Below are 23,886 nucleotides of genomic sequence, written 5' to 3' on the forward strand. Positions count from 1 at the left end.
TTAATCATTAGGAAATGCAAATCAAAACCACAATGAGATGTAACCTTACACTTGTCAGAATGGCTAGAATAAAGAAGACAAGAGATAATAAGTGTTGGCCAAAATGTGCAGAAAAAGGAATCCTCACAGTTGGTGGGAATGTAAAATGGTGCAGCCACTGTAGAATACAGTATGGAGGTTCCTCAAAAAATTAAAAATAGAAATAGAACATGATCCAGTAATTCCACTACTGGGTATTTACCCAAAGAAAATGAAAACTTAATTCAAAATATGCATATTCTGTATGTATATTTCAAACACACACACACACACACACACACACACGCACACAGAAATATTATTATCCATAAGAAAGATGTGCTCTTGCCATTTGTGACAATATGAGTGGACCTAGAAGGTATTACGCTAAATGAAATAAGTCAGACTGAAAAACATATATCATATGGTTTCACTTTTATGTGGAATCCAAAAAAAACAAAACAAAAAGCTGAAACAGAGTCATAACTACAGAGAACAAACTGATGCTTGCCAGATAAAAGGGCGGTGTGGGGAGAATGAGCAAAATGGGTGAAGGGGAGTAGGAGATACAGGTTTCCAGTTATGGAATAAATAAGCCATGGGGATAAAGGTACAGCACAGGGAATATAGTCAATGGTATTGTAATAGGGTTATATAGTGACTGATGGAAGCTACACTTGTGAACATAGCATAATGTATAAACTTGTGGAATCACTGTATTGTACACCTGAAACTATTGTAACATTGTGTATCAACTATACTTCAATTAAAAAATGTATTAGTGCCTTAAATTATGTAGAAAACAAAATGTGAAATTATAAACAAAAGTCATAATACTAATTTTTAGGTTAGTAATTGTATTTTTTTAATATATTGGTACCTTAGATCATGTAGAAAACAAAGAAACAACATTACGGAATGTTGTTTTAATAATACTAGCTTTTATAATTGCCCAAGTATTTACCTTTACTGAGAATTTTATTTCTTCAGATGGTTTTGAGTTACTGTCCAGTGTGCTTTCATTTCAACCCGTGGGAGTCCCTTTCACATTTCTTGCAGGGCAAGTCTGGTGGTAACAAATTTTCTCAGCTTTCGTTTATTTGAGATGTCTTAATTTCTCTCTCACTTTTGAAGGACATTTTTGCCAAACATAGGATTCTTGGTTGACAGATTTTTTGAAAAGCACTTTGAATATATCAGCCCAGTGTATTCTGGCCTCCAAAGTTTCTCATGAGTAATCTGCTGCCAATCTTATTGAGGATTCCTTGTACGTAATATCAGTTCTCTCTCGCTGCTTTCAGAATTCTATCTCTGTCTTTGTCTTTCAGCAATTTGGTTATAATATGTCTCAGTGTGGGTCTCCTGCTTGGAGTTAGTTGAGCCTTTAAATGTTTATATTCATGTCCTTTAGCAATTTGGGGAAGTTTAGGGCATTGTTTCTTCAAAAAAGTCTCTGTACCTCTTTCCTCTCCTTTTCGTACTCTTACAATGTGTATGTTGGTCTGCTTGATGGTGTCCTGTGTTTCCCTTAGGCTCTGTTCATTTTTCTTCAATCCTTTTTCCGTCTTTTCTGCAACCCTGATAATTTCAATTTCCCTGTCTCCAGCGGCTCATCATTTCCTTTGCGTGCTCAAATATCCCTATGAATTGTTCTTTTGAGTTCTTCAGTTCAGTTATTGTACTTTTCAGCTCTAGAATTTCTTTTTGGCTTCTTTTATGTCTATTTCTTTATTGATATTTCCATTTCTGTTCAGTGTTTTCTTGACTTTCTGCATTTTCATTTAGTTTTTTTGAGCATCTTTAAGACAGTCATTTTAATAAGATGTTTGTTTAATAGGTTCACCATCTGGTCTTTCTCTGGGACGGTTTCCATTTACTTTTTTTTTCTTTTGAATGGGTCATATCTTCCTGTTTCTTTGTATGCCTTGTGATTTGTAAGACTGGACATTTGAATCCAATAATGTGATAAGAAATAAGAAAGTTACTTTCAACTTGGTTAGTTCCCTATCTACTCCCAGAATCCTCCCCTGCCCCACCAGATTGCTGTAGGGGCCTAGTGTGCCTGGGAGCTAAATTGTTGACATTTCTTTTCTCCTATGCATCAGTTTTGCACAACTGGCCTTTTTCTTTCAAAACTGCAGCATTCCCACAGATGTGTGCATGTGAATAAAAATGCTAAAAACAAAACAAACAAACAAAAACAAGCACTCCGCCCATCTCCTCAGTACCACCTGGAAAAAACATTTACATTCTTTTCAATAAATAGCAAGCACTATGAAAAAAAAAATAGGAAAGTCAGATTCTCTTCCTTCCCCAGGGTTTCCTGTGTTTGGGATTTGTTTGTTTTCATCATTATAGGATGAAATATATGTCTTCATGCTGACAATCAGCCTGAGGTATAAAGTTAAGACATTCTCAGGTCTTTTTTGAGCCTCTGCCATTCTGTGGGCATGTGTGGTGAGTTTTTTATTTTCCCTGTATATGCAGTTACCTTTGAATATCCTAATCTTTAATGTCTGACTCCCAAAAGAGGAAAAAGTGAAAACTGAAGAAGGGAAAAAAGGGACTGGCCCTTGGGGCATCTGGGTGGCTCAGTTGGTTGAGCATCTGACTCTTGTTTTGGCTCAGGTCTTGATCCCAGGGTCACGGGATCGAGCCCCATGCCAGGCTCTCCACTAAGCATGGAGCCTGCTTAAGATTCTCTCTCTCTGTCTCTCTCTCTGTCTTTCCCTTTCCCTCTCTCCCGCTCCCCCTTTCCCCCTTCCCACCCCCCCACCCCACCCCCACCCCCGCCAAAAAGGTACTGGCCCATTAAATCTCCTGGAAGTCACTTCACCGAGAAGGAAGTGGCAGTCAGCAATGGGGGAGAATACAGCTCTGTGTCTGTACCTTTGTGATAAGAAGCAGCAATCAGCAATTGGAACACAAATCCCCAAATTTTGGAGGACAGGGTCCTTACTGACTACCCTGACTTCTGTAAGCTGTGTGTAATGCGCATTAACTGCCTGCCATAGGGCTGAGGGGAGGAGGATCAGTAGCCGCTGCTGAGTTAAGAGTTGAAATTGACTAAAATTAACCACAATCTACCGTTCATGCCTCCCCCCAGAAGTTGTAAGCCTTCCAGAGTTCCAATAGTTCTATCAGGTAGATTCTGTCAGTGTAATTGTTGTCATGGTAGGGAGACAGATTCCTGGTGCTTCCTACTCTGCAGACTTCCCAACTTCATTTTAAGCTCTAGAACTATTTGGATTTTATTTTTATGGCTAGTATGATGTAGAAATCTTTTGGACTTTTTTTTCCATATGGACAACCAAATGTCCCAGACTCATTAGTGAATAATACACTTTTTTCCCATTGATCTCCAAACTGTATTGTCAGATATTACTCCTGAATATGTGTGAGTATGTTTCTGCACTTTTTATTGTGCTCCAGTGCTCTTTGTCTATCCTTGTGTCAATAACAGTTTTAATTGCTGTGGTTTCATAGTGTCTTCATATATGGTAGAACAGATTGTCTCATTGTGTTCTTATTTATTGGTGTTTTGAACTATTCTTTATTCTTGGCTTTTGCTTTTGTATAAAATTTTAGAATCAGGTTTTCAAGTTCTTTGGAAAGCCCAGTTGGGATTTTTTAAATTAAAATTGTATCCTGTTTGTAGATTAATTTGATAGAATTTTTACTGTACTGAATATTTCTATTCATGTACATAGTATATTCCTTCATTTATTTAGATTTTGTTTATGTCTTTCAATAGTTTAAAAGCTCTCCTTGAAGGGATGGCTTTTATTTGTTAGATTTATTATTTTCCTTGTATTTTTTAGTTGCTATGATTTTTCCTTGTTATATTTTTTACTAGCTATTAATAAAAATGCAATTGAGTTTTACATATTTATCTCATATCTAGCAACCTTGCAAAACTCTCTTATTAATATTTGTGTGTGTGTGCGTGTGTGTGTGAGAGAGAGAGAGAGAGAGAGAGAGAGAGAGAGAGAAAGGGACAGAGAGAAAGAGTGCATGTGTGAGAGTTGGGAAGGGGCAGAGAGAGAAAGAGAGAGAATCCCAAGTAGGCTCCATGCCCAGCACAGAGCCCAACATGGGGCTCTATCCTATGACCATGAGATCATGCCCTGAGCCCAAATCAAGAGTCAGATGTTTAACCAAAAAGCCAGCCAGGTGCTCCTTATTAATTTTAATGACCTGTCTTTGATTCTGTAGAATTTTCTATGTAATGAAGCATACCACCTACAATATTGACAGCTTTATTCATTCCTTTTTAGTCTTTATCTTTTAAGTCTTTTTCTTATCTTAGAACATTCTCCTTTTTTCCTAAATAAAAGTTTTTTTTAATTATATGGAATTATAATTCATTTAATTATATGGAATTATAATTCATTTTCTGTATTTATTGAAATAATCATATGGTTCTTATTCTTTAATTTGTTCCTGTGTTTAATTACATTAAGGTATCTTTTGTGTTGAAGTGATCCTGCCTTCCTAGAATAAGCCAAGACATACTGTATTACCTTTTTAAATATGTTGCTAGATTTTCTAATTTTTAAAAAATATTTTCAAGCATGCTTATAATCAATATTCCCTTTTCATACTTACTTCGTCTGAATTTCAATATATCAAGTCTATATTAACTTTATGAAATGAGTGGAAGATGATTCTTTCTTTCTTTTTTTTTTTTTCCTATTCTCTAGAAGAGTTTATATAAAATTAGATTGATCCAGTTTGGGAAAACTAGTTTATTAAAACTGCTGTTTACTTTATAGTAAGATTTTGAACTATTTTTTTTTAAGTTTATTTATTTATTTTTATAGAGAGACAGAGACCACGTGAGTGGGGAAGGGACAGAGAGAGGGAGACAGAGAATCCCAAGCAGGCTCCATACTGTCCATGCAGAGCCCAACATGGGACTCGAACTCACAAAACCATGAGATGGTGACCTGAGCCGAAACCAAGAGTCAGATGTTTAACTGACTGAACCACCCAGGTGCCCCAAGATTTTGAACTATTGATTTAGCTTCAGTATGGGTTTTGGAACAATTAAAGCTTTTTATTTCTTCTTGATTCAGTTTTAGTAATTTGTATTTTTCTTGGAATCTGTCCATACATCAGCTTAGCATAAGGTTGTTCTTAATTATCTGTTATTTTCTCTGCTTAATGTTGTGTTTTCCTTATTATATCTTTTATTGTTTAATCTCTCCTTTTTTCTTTATATTTACTTAATTTCCATGTATCTCTATTATTTTATTTTTTTACTTTCTTTGATTTTATTCTATATTCTCTTTTTAACTTAAAAAGTTGGATACTGAGCTCACTGATTTTCAGCTTGTCTTCTTGTATCCTATATATGTTGATATGCAGTAGATTAATTTTCATTTAGTTTCAAGTATTTTAAATGTCTACAATGATTTGTACCATGGTACAAATTTGGTATGGATTTTTAGGGCATCTGGCTGGCTCACTCAGTAGAGCACGCAACTCTTGATCTCAGGATCATGGGTTCAAACCCTATGTTGCATGTAGAGATTAAAATAAAATCTTTAAAAAAAAGAAAGAAAGAATGGATTTTTCTAAATTTTGTTACTTATGTGATACTTAATTTTACTCTAGTTAATATTATATAGCAGTACCACTTTCAGTGGTCATAAAAATGTTCTGTGTCTGTACTGTCCAATATGGTAGTCACTAGCCATGTATATCTTTTGAAGGGTTGAAGTATGGCTAGTGAGAATGAAGACCAAAAATTTACTTTTATTTAATTGTAGTCAGTTTAAACAGCCTCATGTGGTTAGTTGCTACAGTATTGAGCTGTTCATGTTTATACTCATGCTGTGAACTTTGTCGAAACTTACTTTGTCGTCCTAGTACATGTTTAATTTTTATAGATTTCCACAAAATCCTGGAAAGCATTTTATGTTTTCTAATTTTTGATGGACTGTGCTTATATATGTTTGCTAGCTCAAGCTTATTTTTTTTTAAAGAAGAGTGAATGAATGGGTTTATTTTAAAGACAAATAAGTTAATATAAATAAAGTATTTAAAGGTTGCATTTGCTGTCAAATCACTTTAAAAAATTTTGAATTTCAGTAGAGCTAAAATATAGTGTTATATTAGTTTTGGATGTACATTGTAGTGATTCAATAATTCTATATAGTTTAAGCTTATTAAATGTATATTCATGTTTTCCATACTCTGATTTCTGGACTGTTTGATCTATCAGATACTGATGTCTGATAGATACTTTAAAAATCTGATAGAGGGGTGCCTGGGTGGCTCGGTCGGTTGAGCATCCGACTTCGGCTCAGGTCATGATCTCACGGTCCGTGAGTTCGAGCCCCGCGTCAGGCTCTGTGCTGACAGCTCAGAGCCTGGAGCCTGCTTCAGATTCTGTGTCTCCCTCTCTCTCTGCCCCTCCCCTGCTCATGCTCTGTCTCTGTCTCAAAAATAAATAAATGTTAAAATAAATAAATAAATAAATAAATCTGATAGAAATTTTAAAAGATGATAGTGGATTTGTCAATTTCCCCTTGGTCTGTCAAGCTTTTATTGACTTTTGAGCTGTGTTGTTAGGTGCACATGAATATGGACTTCTTACATTTTCCTGAAGAATTGAACCTTTTATTCCTATCTAGTGATCCTCTTTATCTTAAGGAATGCTTTTTGCCCCAAAGTCCATTTTGTTTGATATTAATATAGATGCTTCATGTTTCTTTTGCTGATTTAGTTTGTGAGCATACTGAGCAGAATTGGCTGGAGTAGGAGGCTGACTAGATCACACAAAACAAATCGTCTTGTCCATCTGATTTTTGAGTACCTTCTCTGCAGTGAATGCCGTCTGGTGAGCATTCACATGGAACTGACTATACTTATATTCCATGCCCATTCCAAAGGTCCAGACACATACTTCTTTGAAATACCTGACCATCTGCCCAAAATGTTAGCTACTGTCTGTGAATTAGAACAGTGCCATACCTTTGGCCATGTGCTACAAGCCTCATGGGTTCTGTCTGCTCTCATATCTATCCGTTCTACTAGAAGACAGTGTAAGTTTCTTCTTTGCTGTCTCTTCCAGAGGTCATGAGTGCCTTTCATGGGCAAAATCTAAATCAGAAATCTAAGATGCGATTATAAGAACTGTAGTATTTTACTTCCCACACTTATAGTCTCTGCAAATTAGAACGGTGGAGATAGTCCTGAACATGACACAGTTGATATTCAGCAGAAAGGGTAACCAAAATTTTCCGAATAGCTGACTCAAAGATGATTAAAGGCCCAGACAATTGCTGAGAAACCAAATACTTCTAAAATTGACTTTTTTCAGTGACTATACATGCAGGTGTATTTGTTTGTTTGCCTTAATGGAAATGATACTTCCCATTTGCTTTTTTTCTTAAAATAGGTGAACATATTTTCTTATGATTAGGTATTTTTCAATCACATGATTTAAGATGGGTCCATATTTTGCATAGCATAGCCATGACATAATTTATTTCCGTTATCCTACAGTTAGGCATTTAGATTGTTTCCAATTTGTCATTCTATAAATAATGCTATAATGAACCTTTATGTAGACAAATACATATGCACAGTCTCGATAATTTCCTTAGGATAAATTCCTGGAAATGGAATTGTTTTATTAAAGGGTATGTACATTTTTTAATGTTTTTGAATGTTTCCAACTCTATGTGTACAGTTGACCCTTGAACAACATGGGTTTTAACTGTGCTAGTAACACTTAGATGCAGAGGTTTTTTTGATAACAGTATATAAATGTATTTTCTCTTCCTTCTGATTTTATTAATTACATCATCTTTTCTCTACCTTTACTGTAATATTACAGTATATAATAGCTATGGGATAGAAAATGTGTGTTAATTGACTTATTATTGGTAAGGCTTCTGGCCAACAGTAGGCTATTAGTAGTTAAATTTTGGGACAGTCAAAAGTTATATGTGGATTTTTGAGCATGTGGGGGGTTGGCACCCCTAATATTGTTCAAGGGTCAACTGTTTATATTTTTTTAACCATTGTAAGTTATGATAGCCAAAAACTTTATCTCCTTTAGTTAGTATTTTATCGGGGCACCTGGGTAGCTCAGTTGGTTAAGCATATGACTCTTGATTTCGGTTCAGGTCATGATTTCGTGGTCATGGGATCGAGTCCTACATCAGGCTCCAAGCTGAGGGTTGAACCTGCTTGGGCTTCTCTCTCTCTGCCCCTCCGCTGCTCATGCACATGTGCTCTCTTTCTCTCAAAATAAATAAATAAATAAATAAATAAATAAATAAATAAATATATATTTTTTAAAAATTAGCATTTATTCAGTTACTAGTAAGACTGAACTTTTCCCTCTATGTCTCTTACCCATTAGTATTTCTTCTTAAATGTTTATTCATTTTTGAGAGAGAGAGAGAGGGCGAGTGCACGCAGGGGTGGGGAGGGGCAGACACAGAGAGGGACAGAGTATCTGAAGCTGGCTCTGCGCTGACAGCAGAGAACGTGATGCTGGGCTGGAACTCACACACCGTGAAATTGTGACCTGAGCTGAAGTCGGACACTCAACTGACGCAGCCACCCTGGCACCCCAGTATTTCTTTTTATCTGTTACTTACCTTTCTATTTAAGTCTTCTCACGTGTGTGTGAATATATATGACACACACACATACACACAGTGCCTGAATCATGATGGCATTCTTCTAGAGGCATCCATTGAATAGTTTATGGAATGCTTTTGTATTTAAAATAAATAAACAGACTGTTAAGTGATTTACTTATTTCTTCTAAGATTCTGAAGTTGTAGGACCTGCATTATTCCTTGAAATCCTCTTCCTTAAGGGTATTGCTAGCCGAACAGTCTGAGAGTCAGCATGGTAGTGTTCTGAGATCTATGTGTAATCATCTCATTGTAGTTCATAGCTCTGCTCTTGCTTAAACATTTTTAAGAGATTCATTTTTGTGAGTTATGTTTTGTTTTTGTTTCCTTAACCCATTTTGTCCCTTTCTATATGAACTCCCTTTGTTGTGATTTTGGAAATCATTCTGGGTCATTCAGACAAATGTTTTCAGTCACTTTTCAAGTTTATTTGTTCAAAAGAGATTTTACAGTGTAAGAAAATATATTTCCTTTTAATTTCAGTTGCTAAGAAACCGTTTCCTAGGTGCTATGTCTTTTCTCTGTAAAGGCTCCAATGTCCTCATAGTTCATCATCTTGTGGGGTTTAATTTTTGCTGGAAAGATGAAGTATAGATTTTTTTTCAAAGTTTACAGTCAAGAAAATTAGAAATACATAATCCCAACATCTCCAATATATTAAAATGATTATTTTCCATATTTAAAATTTTTGAAGATTCCCTTTCAACATATATAAATTTATAGCTGGGTGGCGAGCTTCCAGTGATTTAGAATATCACGTAGAATGGAAAAGTCCTAGAAATCTTTATTGAACATAAAATCCACTATATGAGAAGATGAAACAGTATATATATTTTTTAGTTTTCCCCTTGTGAGCCATACATTTGTATCATCCATAGTAAAATGTTAATTCCCATCTGGTTTTCTTCTATCCTGTTGTCTGCCTCTTTCCCTTTTAAAAATTTGCATAGTGTTCAGGGAATTGAAACAAATTTAGTTTAGCAAAACATATTTAAGAGGGTAAAAATCTGGTGCTAAAGAAACTTGGCATGCATTCTAAAGGATTTTTAGGTTCTTTATAACAAAGATAATCTTGATTTCTTGGTTGAAATGTAGTTATGAACAATGAGTCAAGCACATAACATTTATTCTTAATAGTACTGTGCATCTCAATACTTTTTCAGAACTACTTTATATTAATGTAAATATGTATTGGGTACCTACTGTGTGAGCTTCCATTTAAAAGTTTTTTTTTTTTTTTTTTTTTTTTTGTCAAGAAGTACAAACATGAGTAAGACAGTTTCCATTCTCCAGAAATTTTTAGGCTGTGATTTCAATTTTGACCTTTTTAATAGGAACTGAAGTTTTTCTAGTTTAACAGTTTTATTGAGCTATAATTATATACTATACAATTCACTCATTTAAAGTGTACAATTCAGAGGCTTTTAGTTTATTCAGAGTTGTGCATTCATCACTCAGTTTTAGACCATTTCATTAGCCCCAAAAGAAAACTTGCATCACCTCCTAATCCCCTCCTGCTCTCCAGTCCTAGGCAACCACTCATCTACTTTCTGTCTCTATAAATTTACCTATTCCTGGCATTTTATATAAATGGGATCATACAGTATGTGGCACTTTGTGACCCCTTATTTAACATTGTGTTTTCAAAGTTTATCCATGTTGTAGCATATGTTGGTTCTGCATTTCTTTTTATTGCTGAATAGTATTTCATTGAATGGATATACCATATTTTGTTTATCTGTTTATCAGTTGATAGATATCTGGGTTGTAGCTTATCTAAATACGTATTTTATATGTCAATATTTATTAGCGTAAATATATGTATAGATTGATGGTTATGATAGTTTCAGATAGGAAGCCTTTCTTAACTTTAGATGAGATGCAAACTAATGACTATGTATTTATAAATATTCCACAGATGCATTCTATTTTATTATTCATTCTACTTAATAAAAATTATTTCTGTTTTTAGAAGTTTTCTTACCAAAAAGGAATTTTTAATATGGTGTTTTGCCTACATTGGATTTTTTAAAATGTTCTTTATTTATTTTGAAGAGGGGGAGTGGCAGAGAGAGGGAGAAAGAGAATCCTAAGCAGGCTTCACACTATCAGCATAGAGCTTCACTTCACAAACTGTGAGATCATGATCTGAGCCGAAATCACGAGTCAGTCACTTAACCGACAGAGCCATGCAGGGCGTCCCTGTTTTGCCTACATTATAATGAGACTTCTTCCCATAAACCACTTCATTATTTTATAGTCATGATTCAGATATTCGTTTTATTTTACAGTATACTTACATCACACTTAATATATAATTTCCCTTTTCTTCATTAAGTCCATATGTAGCTCTTCAAAGGGCTTAAGCATATAAACCAAAAGTTCAGAGTTATCTATCTCATTCACTCCTAGTACACAAAGGTAGAGTAGAAAAGGATAATCATATACAAACATCTACTGAAGTCTTTTTCTCTCATCCCCAATATTTACTTTGTTGCAGATCCGTGCTTATCTCAGTCTGTTGATGTCACCCCTTACCACCTTCCCAGCCTGCTCCATCCATACCGTACTCCTTCTGTTCCTTCAGCATGCCAACACATTCTTCTTACACACTATACACATTGTTTTGTACCTTGAGTTATTTTTCACATTATATATTTGTAACTGTTTCAAATGAGCTCCCTTATTCTTTACAACTACCTTAGGTTCACAGGTGGATAAACCATAGTTTATTATTCAGTCTCTTGCTGGTGGGCATTTACATTGCTTCTAATATTTTGCTTGTGTATGAGTATATCTGCAGGATGAATTAATTTATTATTTTAATTTTACTTATTTACTTATTTTTTGACTTGTAGCAAAAATTACTGTCAAACTCCACTCATTGGGCCAGAAGGGACCCTCGTGGTGTTAGTGATAGACTTGTCCTTCCTATAGCACACTACCTACACTTGTGAGTTCATCAGGATGAATTCTTTTAAATAGTATTGCTGGGTCAAGGAGTATGTTCATTGTATTTTTGATAATTATTTGCCAAATTGTTGTCTAAAGATGTTATATATATTTTAATTCCCACCTGCAATGCATGAGGATACAAATTTACATCCCAACCAATGAAAAGATTTATCATACTTCTTATGTTTGTGAATCAGATATATGTAAAAAGTATTGATCTATCTTTTAAATAAAATTTTGATTTTAACTTAAAGTAGTATTAATCAATTGAAATAAATTAAAATTTAATTTTAATTAAATGAATATGTTTTCATATGTGTGGAACCATTTGATACTGTGGTTTTTCTCAACTTCTTATTTGTATCCTTTGTCCACATTTCTTATTTCACATTTAGGTCTAAGATTTGTTTGGGACTGATTTTTATTCATAGTGAGAACAAGGGGTGAGGGTTCATTTTTTCCTCCATAGGAAGATCCACTGACTTAGCATTGTTTTTGGAAAAGATTATCCTTTCTTCACTTATTGCAGTGGCACCTTTGTTGCGTCAGATGATAGTATATGTGTGGATTTGTTTCTGAAATCTCTAGTCTTTTCTATTTGTCTACTTGTCTATCCTTGTGACAGTTGCACTCTGTTTTCACTACTGTAGATTTTAAAAATCTGTTGGTGTCTGTTAGTGTAAATCCCCCAAATTCTTCTTCAAGATTGTGTTTCTTATTTTCCACTCTTTGCCTTTCCATTTGAGCTTGTTAATCTATATAAGAAGGCTTTATACAAGAAAGAAACTTGCTAATTTGTAGAAGAAAGATTACTGAGAATTTGTTGGTATTGTAACCAAACTGTAGATCACTGGGGAACATGGACACATTTATAATACAGTCTTTTTTAAAAAAAATTTTTTTAAATGTTTTTATTTACTTTTGAAGGAGAGAGAGAGAGACAGAGCATGAGCAGGGGAGGAGCAGAGAGAGAGAGAGGGAGACACAGAATCCGAAGCAGGCTCCAGGCTCTGAGCTGTCAGCACAGAGCCCGATGCGGGGCTCAAACTCACAAACTGTGAGATCATGACCTGAGCCGAAGTCAGACGCTTAACCAACTGAGCCACCCAGGCGCCCCTATAATACAGTCTTCTAATCTGAGGACATGTATATACCTCTTTCAATAATGTTTTCTATTTTTCTGTAGAGGTCTTAAATATCTTCCACTGCAATTCAGTGATACATTGGAACAGCTCATACTAGCTCCTGAGAGCTGATCAGGTGCATATCTTCCCGGTTCCACATTCAGTGAGTCTCACTGGTAGATAGAAATGAGCCATGGTGGTAGTATTTATATCACAGAAACTGGCAAACACTACAAATCAGGATTTCCCCATACCTACCTACTGCTAAGGGATGGTTGTTAAATATTTATCAGCACATCAGTTAGATTTATTACTAGATCTGTCAGGTTTTATACTGGTATATAAATGATATTTTTATTATTATTTTTAAACGTTTATTTATTTTAGAGAGAGAGTAAGTGCAAGCCGGGTAGAAGCAGAGAGAGAGGTGGACAGAGGATCTGGAGTAGGCTCTGTGCTGACAGCAGAAAGCCTGATACAGGGCTTGTACTCACAAACCATGAAATCATGACCGCTTAACCAACCGAGCCACCCAGGCGCCCCAATGATATTTTTATTATTAAAACTGAAATTATAAGGGCGCCTGGGTGGCTCAGTCGGTTGGGTGTCCCACTTGGGCTCAGGTCATGTTCTTACAGCTCGTGAGTTCGAGCCTCGCGTCAGGCTCTGTGCTGACAGCTCAGAGCCTGGAGCCTGCTTGGGATTCTGTGTGTGTGTCTCTCTCTACCCCTCCTCCGTTCATGCTCTGTTTCTCTCTGTCTTGAAAATAAATAAAACTTTTAAAAAAATAAAATGAATGTATAATGTACACATGATAAAATTTATGTCCTTATTTTCTGTCCATATATTTTCCTTAGTGAAGCATTGGTTCACGTCTTTTGCCCATTTTTAAATTGGGTTATTTATTTCATTATTATTGAAGAGGATTGATGTTAATTCTTTAAATGTTTGGTAGAAGCCATCTGGTCCTGGAGTTTTCTGTGATAGAAGTTTTTTGATTACTGATTCAATCCTTTTACTTGTTATTGCTCTGTTCAGTTTGTTCCTGTTTCTTCCTGATTCAGTCTTGGTAGGTTGTACATTTTTAGAAATGTATGCCATTTCTTCTAGGTTATGTAATTTGTTGATATAAAATTGTTCATAGTAGGGGCGCCTGGGTGGCTCAGTCGGTTGAATGTCCGACTTCGGCCCAGGTCATGATCTCACGATTCGTGGGTTTGAGCCCTGTGTGGGGCTCTGGGGTGACAGCTCAGAGCCTGGAGCCTGCTTCGGATTCTGTGTCTCCCTCTCTCTCTTCCCCTCCCCCACTCATGCTCTGTCTCTGCCTCTCAAAAATAAAGAAACGTAATAAAAAATTTTTAAAAATAATAAAATTGTTCATAGTAGTCTCTTCTAATTCTGTGTGTTTTTGTAGTGTCAGTTGTAATTTTTCCTCTTAATTTCTAATTTTATTTGAGTCTCTTCTGTTTTTCTTAGTCTAGGTAAAGGTTTGTCCATTTTAGCTTTTTTAAGAACCAGCTCTTAGTTTCATTGTTTTTTCTATTGGTTTTTTTTTTTTTTTTTTTTTGGTCTCTATTTTATTTATTTCTGCTCTGATCTGTAGTATTTCCTTCCTTCTGCTAACTTTGGGCTTAATTTGTTTTTCATTTTCTAGTTCCTTAAGGTGTAAAGTTAGGTTGTTTCTTGAGATCTTTCTGATTTCTTAATATAAGAAACCTTTTATATATATAAACTATAAACTTTCCTCTCAGAACGCTTTTACTGTCTCCCAGAGTATTTGATATGTTCTATTTCATTTTCATTTTTTTTTTGAGATAATTTTTTATTTCCCTTTTGATTTCTTCTTTGATCCAGTATTCTGTTTAGAAGGGTGTTGTTTAGGGGCACCTGGTGGCTCAGTGGGTTAAGCATACAACCCCGGCTCAGGTCATGATTTTGCAGTTCAAGTCCCACATCGACTCTCTGCTGTCAGCACAGAGCCCACTTTGGATCCTCTGTCCTTCCCTCTCTCTCTGCCCCTCCCCTGCTTGCACTCTGTCTTTCTCAAAATAAATAAATTTCTAAAAAGAAAAGAAGTGTGCTGTTTAGTTTCCACACATTTGTCAATCTTCTCATTTTCCTCTTGTTGATTTCTAGTTTGATACCATTGTCAGAGAAGATAGTTAGCATGATTTCAGTGTTCTTTTTATTTTATTTTTTTAAGTTTATTTATTTTAAGAGAGGCTGAGAGAGCATGAGCGGGGGAGGGCAGAAAGAGAGAGAGAGAGAGAGAGAGAGAGAGAGAGAATCTGAAGAAAGCTTTGAGCTGCCAGCTCAGAGCCCAACATGGGGCTCTAACTCATGAAAGTGTGAGGTCATTACCTGAACTGAAATCAAGAGGCTGATGCTTACCTGGCTGAGCCACCCAGGCACCCCTTGATTTCCGTGTTCTTAAACTGGACAAAATTTATTTTGTAGCCTATCATATGAGCTATCTTGGAGAATTTGCCACGTGCATTTGAAAAGAGTGCATATTCTGCTGCTGTTGGAAGAAATGTTCAAGTCCGTTTGTTCTGAAGTATGGTCCATATCAATATCTGCTTATTGATGTTCTGTCTGGACAATCTATCCATTGCTGAAAGTGGAATATTGAAGCCTCCTGAAATGATCTTATTGTTATCAACTTCTCCCTTAAGATCAGTTACTATTTGCTTAATATATTTTGGTGCTTGGCTGTTGGGAGCATATGTATTTATGCTCTGATGTGCTGACCTGTTTATCATTATTACTGACCTTCTTTGTCTCTTGTTACACTTTTTGACTTGAAGTGTATTTTGTCTGATGTAAGTATGGCTATGCCCACCTTCTTTTTGTTTCCATTTGCTTGGAATAGCATCTTCCATTCTTTTTGAGCCTAGGTGTGTCTATAGACAAAAGAGTGTCCTGTAGGCAGCATATAGTTGGGTCCTGTTTTTTGTTTTTTTAAATCCACCTAGCTACTCTATGCCTTCTGGTTGGTGAGTTTAATTCATTTACATTAGGGTGATTATAGATATGCAAAGATTTACACTGCCATTTTATATTTTGCCTTCTTGTTATTTTTCTCTCCACTGTTTATTTTTCCTTTTGTTTTTGTCTGCCTTTACAAGTTAGTGGTTTTCCATGGTGCTGTGCTCAGTCTCCTGGTTTTGTTTTTTTGTTTTTTTTTTTTTTCATATCACTGCTTTAGGTTTTGCTTTGTGCTTAAGTTTATTTATTTATTTATTTATTTATTTTAATGTTTATTTATTTTTGAGACAGAGAGAGACAGAGCATGAATGGGGGAGGGGCAGAGAGAGAGGGAGACACAGAATCAGAAGCAGGCTCCAGGCTCTGAGCCATCAGCCCAGAGCCTGACACGGGGCTCAAACTCACGAACCGTGAGATCGTGACCTGAGCTGAAGTCGGACGCTCAACCGACTGAGCCACCCAGGCACCCCAAGTTTATTTATTTTAAGAGAGGCTGAGAGAGCATGAGCAGGGGAGGGCAGAAAGAGAGAGAGAGAGAGAATCCAAAGAAAGCTTTGAGCTGCCAGCTCAGAGCCCAACATGGGGCTCTAACTCACAAATAAATAAACTCAATTAAGTTTACATAAAACATTTCATAGATTAAAAAGTCTTTGGTCATAACAATTTATCTTTATTCGCCTATAAAAGTACCATCCTTTAACTCTTCCTTTTTTTTTATTTTTGATGTCAAAATTTTTCCTTATATGCTATGATTTTATTACCAAGTTGTAACTATAGTTATTTTTAATGCTCTTTTCATTTAACTGTTATACTGTAAGAGTTTAATATACAATTGTAAAAAAAGTTTCCTATTTCTGTTACCTTAATCAGTTTTGTGTACTTTTGTCTTTTTGTTTTAGCTTGAAGAATTCCTTTCAACATTTCTTACAAGGCAGGTCTAGTGGTGGTAGAATGAACTCTTATCTTTTGCTTGTCTAGAAAAAATTTTATTTCTCTTTCATAGCTGAAAGATCATTTTTTCAGATAGAGTCTTCTTGGCTGGCAGTTTTTATTTTAAATACGCCATTCCACTCTCTCCTGGCCTATAGAGTTTCTGCTGAGAAATCTGCTGATTGACTGATGGGATTCCTTTGTAAGTTACTGTCTTCCCCTGGATACTTAAAAAAAATTTTTTTTAAGCTTATTCATTTATTTTGAGAGAGAGAGTGTATACATAAGCAAGGAAGGAGCAGAGAGAGTGGGAGAAGGAGAGAATCTCAGGCAAGCCATGCACTGATGGTACAGAGCCCTATGTAGGGCTCAAACTCATGAACTGTGAGATCATGAAGTGAGCCAAAATCAAGAGTTGGATACTCAACTGACTGAGCCACCCAGGTGCCCCTTCCCTGGCTACTTTTAAAATTCTTTATTTTCATTGATTTTTGGTAATCTTAATATGTATCTTAGAGAAGTTCTTTTTGTGTAATAAGTTATTCTATTGGCTTCATGGATTTGTATATACAGTTCTTTCCCCAGATTTGGAAGGTTCTCAGCTATTTTTTTAAAATAAACTCTGCCCCCTTCTCTCTCTCTTCTCATTCTGATATACCCATTCTTCTTAGGTTGACTTTTCTAATGGGTCTGGTGGTTCTCATAGTATTTTTTCACTTTTAAAAAATCTTAGTTCTCTCTCCTCTTCCACCTGAGTCTTTTTTTTTTTTTTTTAAGTAAGCCCTACACCCAATATGGGCTTGAACTCACAACCCCAAAATCAAGGGTCTCATGCTTCATCAACTGAGACAGCCAGGCACCCCACCGGAGTCACTTCAAGATTCCTATCTTCTAGCTTACTCATTCTTTCTTCTATCTGATCTCTATTTCCAATGCATTCTAATACATTCTTCATTTCATTTACTGAGTTCTCCAGCTCCAGAATTGCTTTTTTTTTTTTTTTTTTTTTTTTTAAGGATTTCAGTCTCAGGGCACCTGGGTGGCTCAGTTGGTTGAGCATCCGACTTCAGCTCAGGTCATGATCTCACAGTTTGTAAGTTCGAGAACCACATTGGGCTTGCTGCTGTCAGTGTGTCAGCACAGAGCCTGCTTTGGATCCTCTGTCCACACACCCCCTCTACCCCTCCCCTGCTTATACTCTCCCCAAAATAAATAAATAGTTTTTAAAAAGAATTTCAATCTCTTTGGTAAAGTACTCCTTCTGTTCATTCATTTTATTTCTGATATCATTGTATTGCCTTTCTGAGTTTTCTTGTAGCTCATTGAATTTCTTCATAACAGCAATTTTGAATTCTTTGTCAGATCACAGTATTCCCTTCCATGTCTTTGGATTTGGTTGCTGGAAAATTGTCATTTTCTTTTTACAATGCCATATTAATATGACTTTTTCATGTTGTTTGATGAAAAGTGCCTCTGCTACCACATTCGAAGTTGCAGATACCTTTCTCATTTAGGCAAGGTTTTATTTGCTTTGATTCAAACAGTTCAATAGATTTGGTAATTAGAAGTCTTCCTTTTGTTTTCCAGAAGGTGGTGCTATAGCACATGTTTTTGGTTTCCTTGACAAGAGCTTACAGCTGCTAAAGTTAGGAGCATTGATATATATATTATGTTTATTTATTTATATATATAAAGCTAGAAGAGGGGGAAAAAGGGTGGGTGGCTTTAGAGGTAGGAAATGTGTACTTAGCACTTGGAATTTGGGGTTGTCCATAGCTGGAAGCCAGCCTAGTAGGGACTCCTTGAATGGAGGGATTTGGGTCTCAGAGGTCCCTGTGTGGTCCTTTTGTCAGAACCCTGGGGCAGACAGCAGGAGACATTTTTCTTCAGTTCTCTTTGCCTACTTCTTTTTCCTTTCTGTCTCCCCCTTTACTGCATTTTTACCTCAGAGAGAGCAAAGGTCCCTCCAGCTGCAGAATGCAGAACCAGCCTGGCAGACCCCCACTCATTGCCTTTACAATGTACCTCTTTAAAGGCTTATGCTTCCCAGCTAATGTACTTGATGCTGGAGGCTCTATAGCCCTAGGTTCCATGACTTCCTCTCTCTCCCTGCAGCCTCCTCTGTGGTCCAGTCCACCCACTTTTTGGTGCACAGATGAATGGATCTCTTGGGTGTTCTAGTATGTTGTGGAGAGGCTCTTTTTTTCTTTCTCTTTTTCTTTTGTTATAGATGTCCAGTTAGTTTTAAATCAAAGAGGTGAGAAACTCATGAGGAAGGGCTCATGTCACCATGATGCTGATGTCATTCTCCTCATATTATTTTTTAAATATCTGTAGGATCTGTAGTGATATCTCTTTGTCATATCTGGTATTATTGATATGTGATTTTATCTTTTATTTTCTTTGAATTGTCTTAAATTATTAAATCATTCTGGTTGATCTCTATTTCTGGTTCATTGATTTCCCACATCTTTATTCCTACTTTTTCTTTTCTTTGAATTTAATAAGCAATTCTTTTTCTTACTTAGGATTAATATTAGATTATGCTTCTTCAAGCATATTTTCTATTAAATGCATTTCAAAGTGTAAATTTCCTCTCAGCAAGTTTCTGATATGTTATATTTTAACTATCTTTGTATAATTAAAATACTACACTCCAACTTATTGATTCTAATACTTATATGGAAAGAGTCAAAACACCCCCAACTGTTAATAATTAGAAGATAGGACCAGCTTGCACTACTATATGTAATGACTTTTCATAAAGCTATTTTGATTAAGATAGTATAATATCACTGATGAATAGGTTACGTTCATTAGATTATTTAGTTTACAACATTTTCTAATTTCCATTATATTTTCTTTTATCCAGAGGTATTTAGAAATTTACTGCTTAATTTCAATGTATTTAGGAATTTTCTAAATATAGAGTTATTGATTTCTAGTTTAATTTCTTTATTATTAGAGAACACATTTTTTGCAATATTTTAATAATTTGGAATGTGCTAACATCTGATATATGAACCAGTACATGATCTATTTGGTAAATATCCCATATGAACTTTAAAAGAATGCATGGTTTTGCAATTAGATGTCAAACTGGTCAGGTTGGCTAATGATACTATTTAAATCTTCTACATCTTTACTGACTTTTTCTTTTAAGTTTTAGACAATGGAGAAAAATTCCTAGAAAGATAAAATGGACCAAAATTTTTCTCAAGAAGAAATGTAAAACTTTATTAGTACTAATGTAACTATTGCATCATAAGTATAATGAAATTGAGGTAACAGTTAAAAGTCATCTCACAAAAAAACAATAGGCCCAGACAGTTTTATAGGCAAGATCTATCAAAATTCTAAAGAACTGTTTGCTCTAATTTTTAAACATTTTTAAAAATATTTATTTTTGAGAGAGACAAAGAGCGTGAGTAGGGGAGGGGCAGAGAAAGAGGAAGACACAGAATCTGAAGCAGGCTCCAGCACTCTGAGCTGTCAGCACAGAGCCTGACATGGGCTTGAACCCACAACCATGAGATCATGACCTGAACCAAAGTCCAGCGCTTAACCTACTGAGCCACCCAGGCGCCCCTCTAATTTTTATTACAAACTCTTTTTGAAGATAGAAAAGAAAGCATTTGCTAATTCATTTTATAAAGCTAATGTCACATGGAATATTATACTTGCCAAAGACAAAAATGAGAATGGAAAATTGTAAATTCAATTCATTTGTGAATATAGATGCACAATTCCTAAACAAGATTTTCATGAACTGAATCAATAGTATATAATAAGATATTGCACCTTGAAAATATTAGGTTTATACAAAAACTTAAAGATATATTACTTACTACATTAACAGAGTAGAGGTGGAAAACCAGATGATCATCTCAATAGGTTCAGAAAAGATATATGATAAAATTCATTTTCCATTTATGATTTTTGAAAACTTACAGTAAACCAGTAGAGGAGAAGTTCCTTAATATGGTAAGGTAAAGTGTACCTACCAAACCAAACTATAACAAATATGAACTCAAATATTGGAAGCACTCCCATTAAAATCAGATAGTTATGGTCACTAAAATCAGAAGTCATGTCTGCTACTACTGTTGCTATTCAACATTGTATTGAATGTCCAATGATACAAGAAAAAGAAAAGAAATACATAAGGATTAAAAAAGTAGAAATAAAACTCATTATTTCTACAACTGATTTTTGTTTCTACATTAATAAAACCCCCAAATGTCTAAGAATTTATAGGGAATGGTAGTTTAATAAATGTTTCAATATGAGGCTGATCTATTAAAGTCAGTTACTCTTTGCCCAAGCAACAACTATAAAACATAATTAAAAACACAACAATGAAACCAGTTATAGTTAGCAACAAAAACTAATGTATCTAGCAATAAATGTCACAAAACTACTTTCCTCAGCACCCCAAATTATAAAAAGTTTATTGAAGGAGATTAAGAGAAATATCTCATGCTTACAGGTTGGAAGACATTATCATAACAGTATTGAGTCCTTTCAAATTGATCCATAAATTTAATATAACTTCAAAAAATTCAGCTAACACTTTGATTCTAATATTTATATGGAAAGGGTCAAAATAGCTAAGACTGATGATAATTAGAAGAATAAAGGGGCGCCTGGGTGGCTCAGTCGGTTGTGTTCGATTTCGACTCAAGTCATGATCTCACAGTTTGTGAGTTTGAGCCCCACATCCAGCTCTGTGCCCACAGCTCAGAACCTGGAGCTTGCTTTGGATTCTGTGTCTCCCCCTCTCCCTGCCCCTCCCCCACTCGCACTCTGTCTCTCTCTGTCAAAAATAAGTAAACATTAAAAAAAATTGTTTTTAAAAGAATATGGCTGGGGTACCTGGGTAGTTCAGTTGGTTAAGCGACTGACTCTTGATTTTGGCTCAGGTCATGATCTCATGGTCGTGAGACTAAGCCCCCACATTGGGCTCCCATGCTGACAGCATGGAGCCTGCTTGAAATTCTATATCTCCATCTCTCTCTCTGCCCCTCCCCCCCCCCAAATTAGGTAAACATCAAAAAAAAAAAAAAGGAATATGGTCGTACTATATCGGACTTTTATAAAGCTTTTTTGATTAAGATAGTATACTGTTGGTGCTGATACAGACAAATTGTTGAATGAATCAGAACTGAGAGATCAGAAACAAAGTGTGTGTGTATAAATATATGCATATATATATTTATGCATATATATACAACATGCATATATGTGTAACTCTTATTTATGACAAAGATCACATGGTAGACTGCATGACGAGAGGAGGCTTTGATAGAGTTCTGAAAATTTTGTTACTCATATGGAAAAAATCAAATTGGTTTTCTGTCTCACAGCTTACACAATAGCAACTCCTTGTGGGTTGAGAACTTACTTAAATATCAAAAGCAAAACTTAAAAACCAGAGGAATGTACGGGCGCCTGGGTGGCTCAGTCGGTTAAGTGTCCAGCTTTGGCTCAGGCCATGATCTCACGGTTCATGGGTTCAAGCCCCACGTCGGGCTCTGCTGATAGTGAGGAGCCTGGAGCTGCTTCAGATTGTGCCTCCCTCTTTCTCTCTGCCCCTCCCCGACTTGTACTCTCTCTCTCTCAAACATAAACATTAAAAAATATACTTTTATAAAATGGAGGAATGTATATGATGTCTTTATATTTTGTGTAAGGAATAATTTCTTAAACATGACAAAGTGCTAATCATAAAATAAATTATGAATAAAATCTGTTACATTAAGAATTTCTTTTCACCAATAACAGCTTAAGGAAAGTGAAAAGGCAAGCTCTAAATTAGGAGAGTTTTGCCATACGTGTAACTAACAAAGGACTAGCATTCAAAATATATAAAGAACCACTGTAAATTGAGGAGAAGACAAACCTAATAGAAAAATGAACAAAAGGCATGTGTTCACCTTATCAGTGTTTAGAGAAATGTGTATGAAAACCATAATGAGATACCACTCACTCATTTTATTCCTATGCAACTGACAAAAATTAAGAATTCAGACAAAACCAAGTGTTGGAAAGGATATGGATGAATAGGGTCTCTAAGAAGCTTTTAGGAGTGGGTGAGGAGTGAAAATTTGGTACAACCACTTTTTTTTTTTTTAAACGTTTATTTGTTTTTGAGAAACAGACAGATCATGAGCACGACAGGGGAAGAGAGAGAGGCAGACACAGAATCCGAAGCAGGCTCCAGGTTCCAAGCTGTCAGCACAGAGCCCGACGCGGGGCTCGAACCCACAAACCGTGAGATCATGACCTGAGCTGAAGTCGGATGCTTAACCGACTGAGCCACCCAGGTGCCCCTGGTACAACCACTTTAACAGATTACATCTTTGATGCAATTTAAAAAAATTACAACCTAGAAATTCCATTCAGAGTACCTCTTATATATATGTAGTTTGATGCAAACAATCTTAGAGAATTATTTCAGTCTGTAGAAAGTTGTGAGATAGTTTTCAGCTCTGAAGATGTTTTTCCATACAAAATATTGTTTATCCAGCATGCTCAAGTCACATCAGTTGTGTACTCATGTGATAGGCAAGGAGCTTCGTCAAAGAAAATGTATATTTGATATCCTCAAAAAAGGGCCTGTGTTCTGAGGCTGAAATAAGGTTGGCAGGTAGTACTGGAATCAAATATGAATAGATAATAATAACTGATAGTATTAATAGAAATCACTATTAATAATAGTGCTATTAATAATATTTTTAGTAGAGGTCATTACAAAGCACATACTATTTGTCTGGCTCTTTGGCCTTCATTTAATGAACATTATTTAATTGTCATAAAACCTTTCTGATATAAGCACTATTCTCAATCGTGTTTTTCAGATAGCTGATAGTGAGCCATTGGGGGTTAAATAATTTCCACAGCTTCATATATGTGTACGTTGTGACGCTGGGATTTAAACAAAGACTGACTCCAATGTCTGAGATAAGGCAATATGGAAACTGTCATCCTTTAGATACAAAATCAATTTTTCTTCTTCACTTTGCTGAGAGAGCAGCTCTGATTCATGGCTATGGGCAATGGTCTTGTTGTCTCCAGATGCTTGGTACTATTGTTCAGAAAGTATTGGTATATATCTGTCTCCAATAATGAAAAACTAAAATTACATGTTAGATTTGCAATATTTCAGTAATACTATCTTATAGATGAACAATATAATATAAAGAGAG

General features: G+C 35.6%; 1 protein-coding gene and 1 non-coding gene across 6 annotated transcripts in view; one reads left to right on the top strand and one right to left on the bottom strand.

Moving 5' to 3' along the window:
• ATL1 (atlastin GTPase 1) overlaps positions 1-23,886 on the top strand; it is an 84,496-nt gene that overhangs the window by 18,171 nt on the left and 42,439 nt on the right. The window contains exon 1 of one of the 5 annotated variants that reach the window (XM_042943189.1): positions 3,225-3,415. The exons of the other annotated variants lie outside the window; for them this stretch is intronic. Coding sequence (XP_042799123.1) covers positions 3,412-3,415 — 4 coding nt within the window. The 5' untranslated portion in view covers positions 3,225-3,411. Of the gene's footprint in view, positions 1-3,224; positions 3,416-23,886 lie in introns of those variants that run through there. 5 annotated transcript variants of the gene reach the window in all.
• Positions 11,532-11,675, bottom strand: LOC122223336. The gene has a single exon (XR_006204213.1). It is a non-coding gene; the product is annotated as a small nucleolar RNA SNORA62/SNORA6 family (small nucleolar RNA).

This window comes from Panthera leo, chromosome B3 (genome assembly GCF_018350215.1).
Source record: "Panthera leo isolate Ple1 chromosome B3, P.leo_Ple1_pat1.1, whole genome shotgun sequence".
Lineage (NCBI taxonomy): Eukaryota > Metazoa > Chordata > Mammalia > Carnivora > Felidae > Panthera > Panthera leo.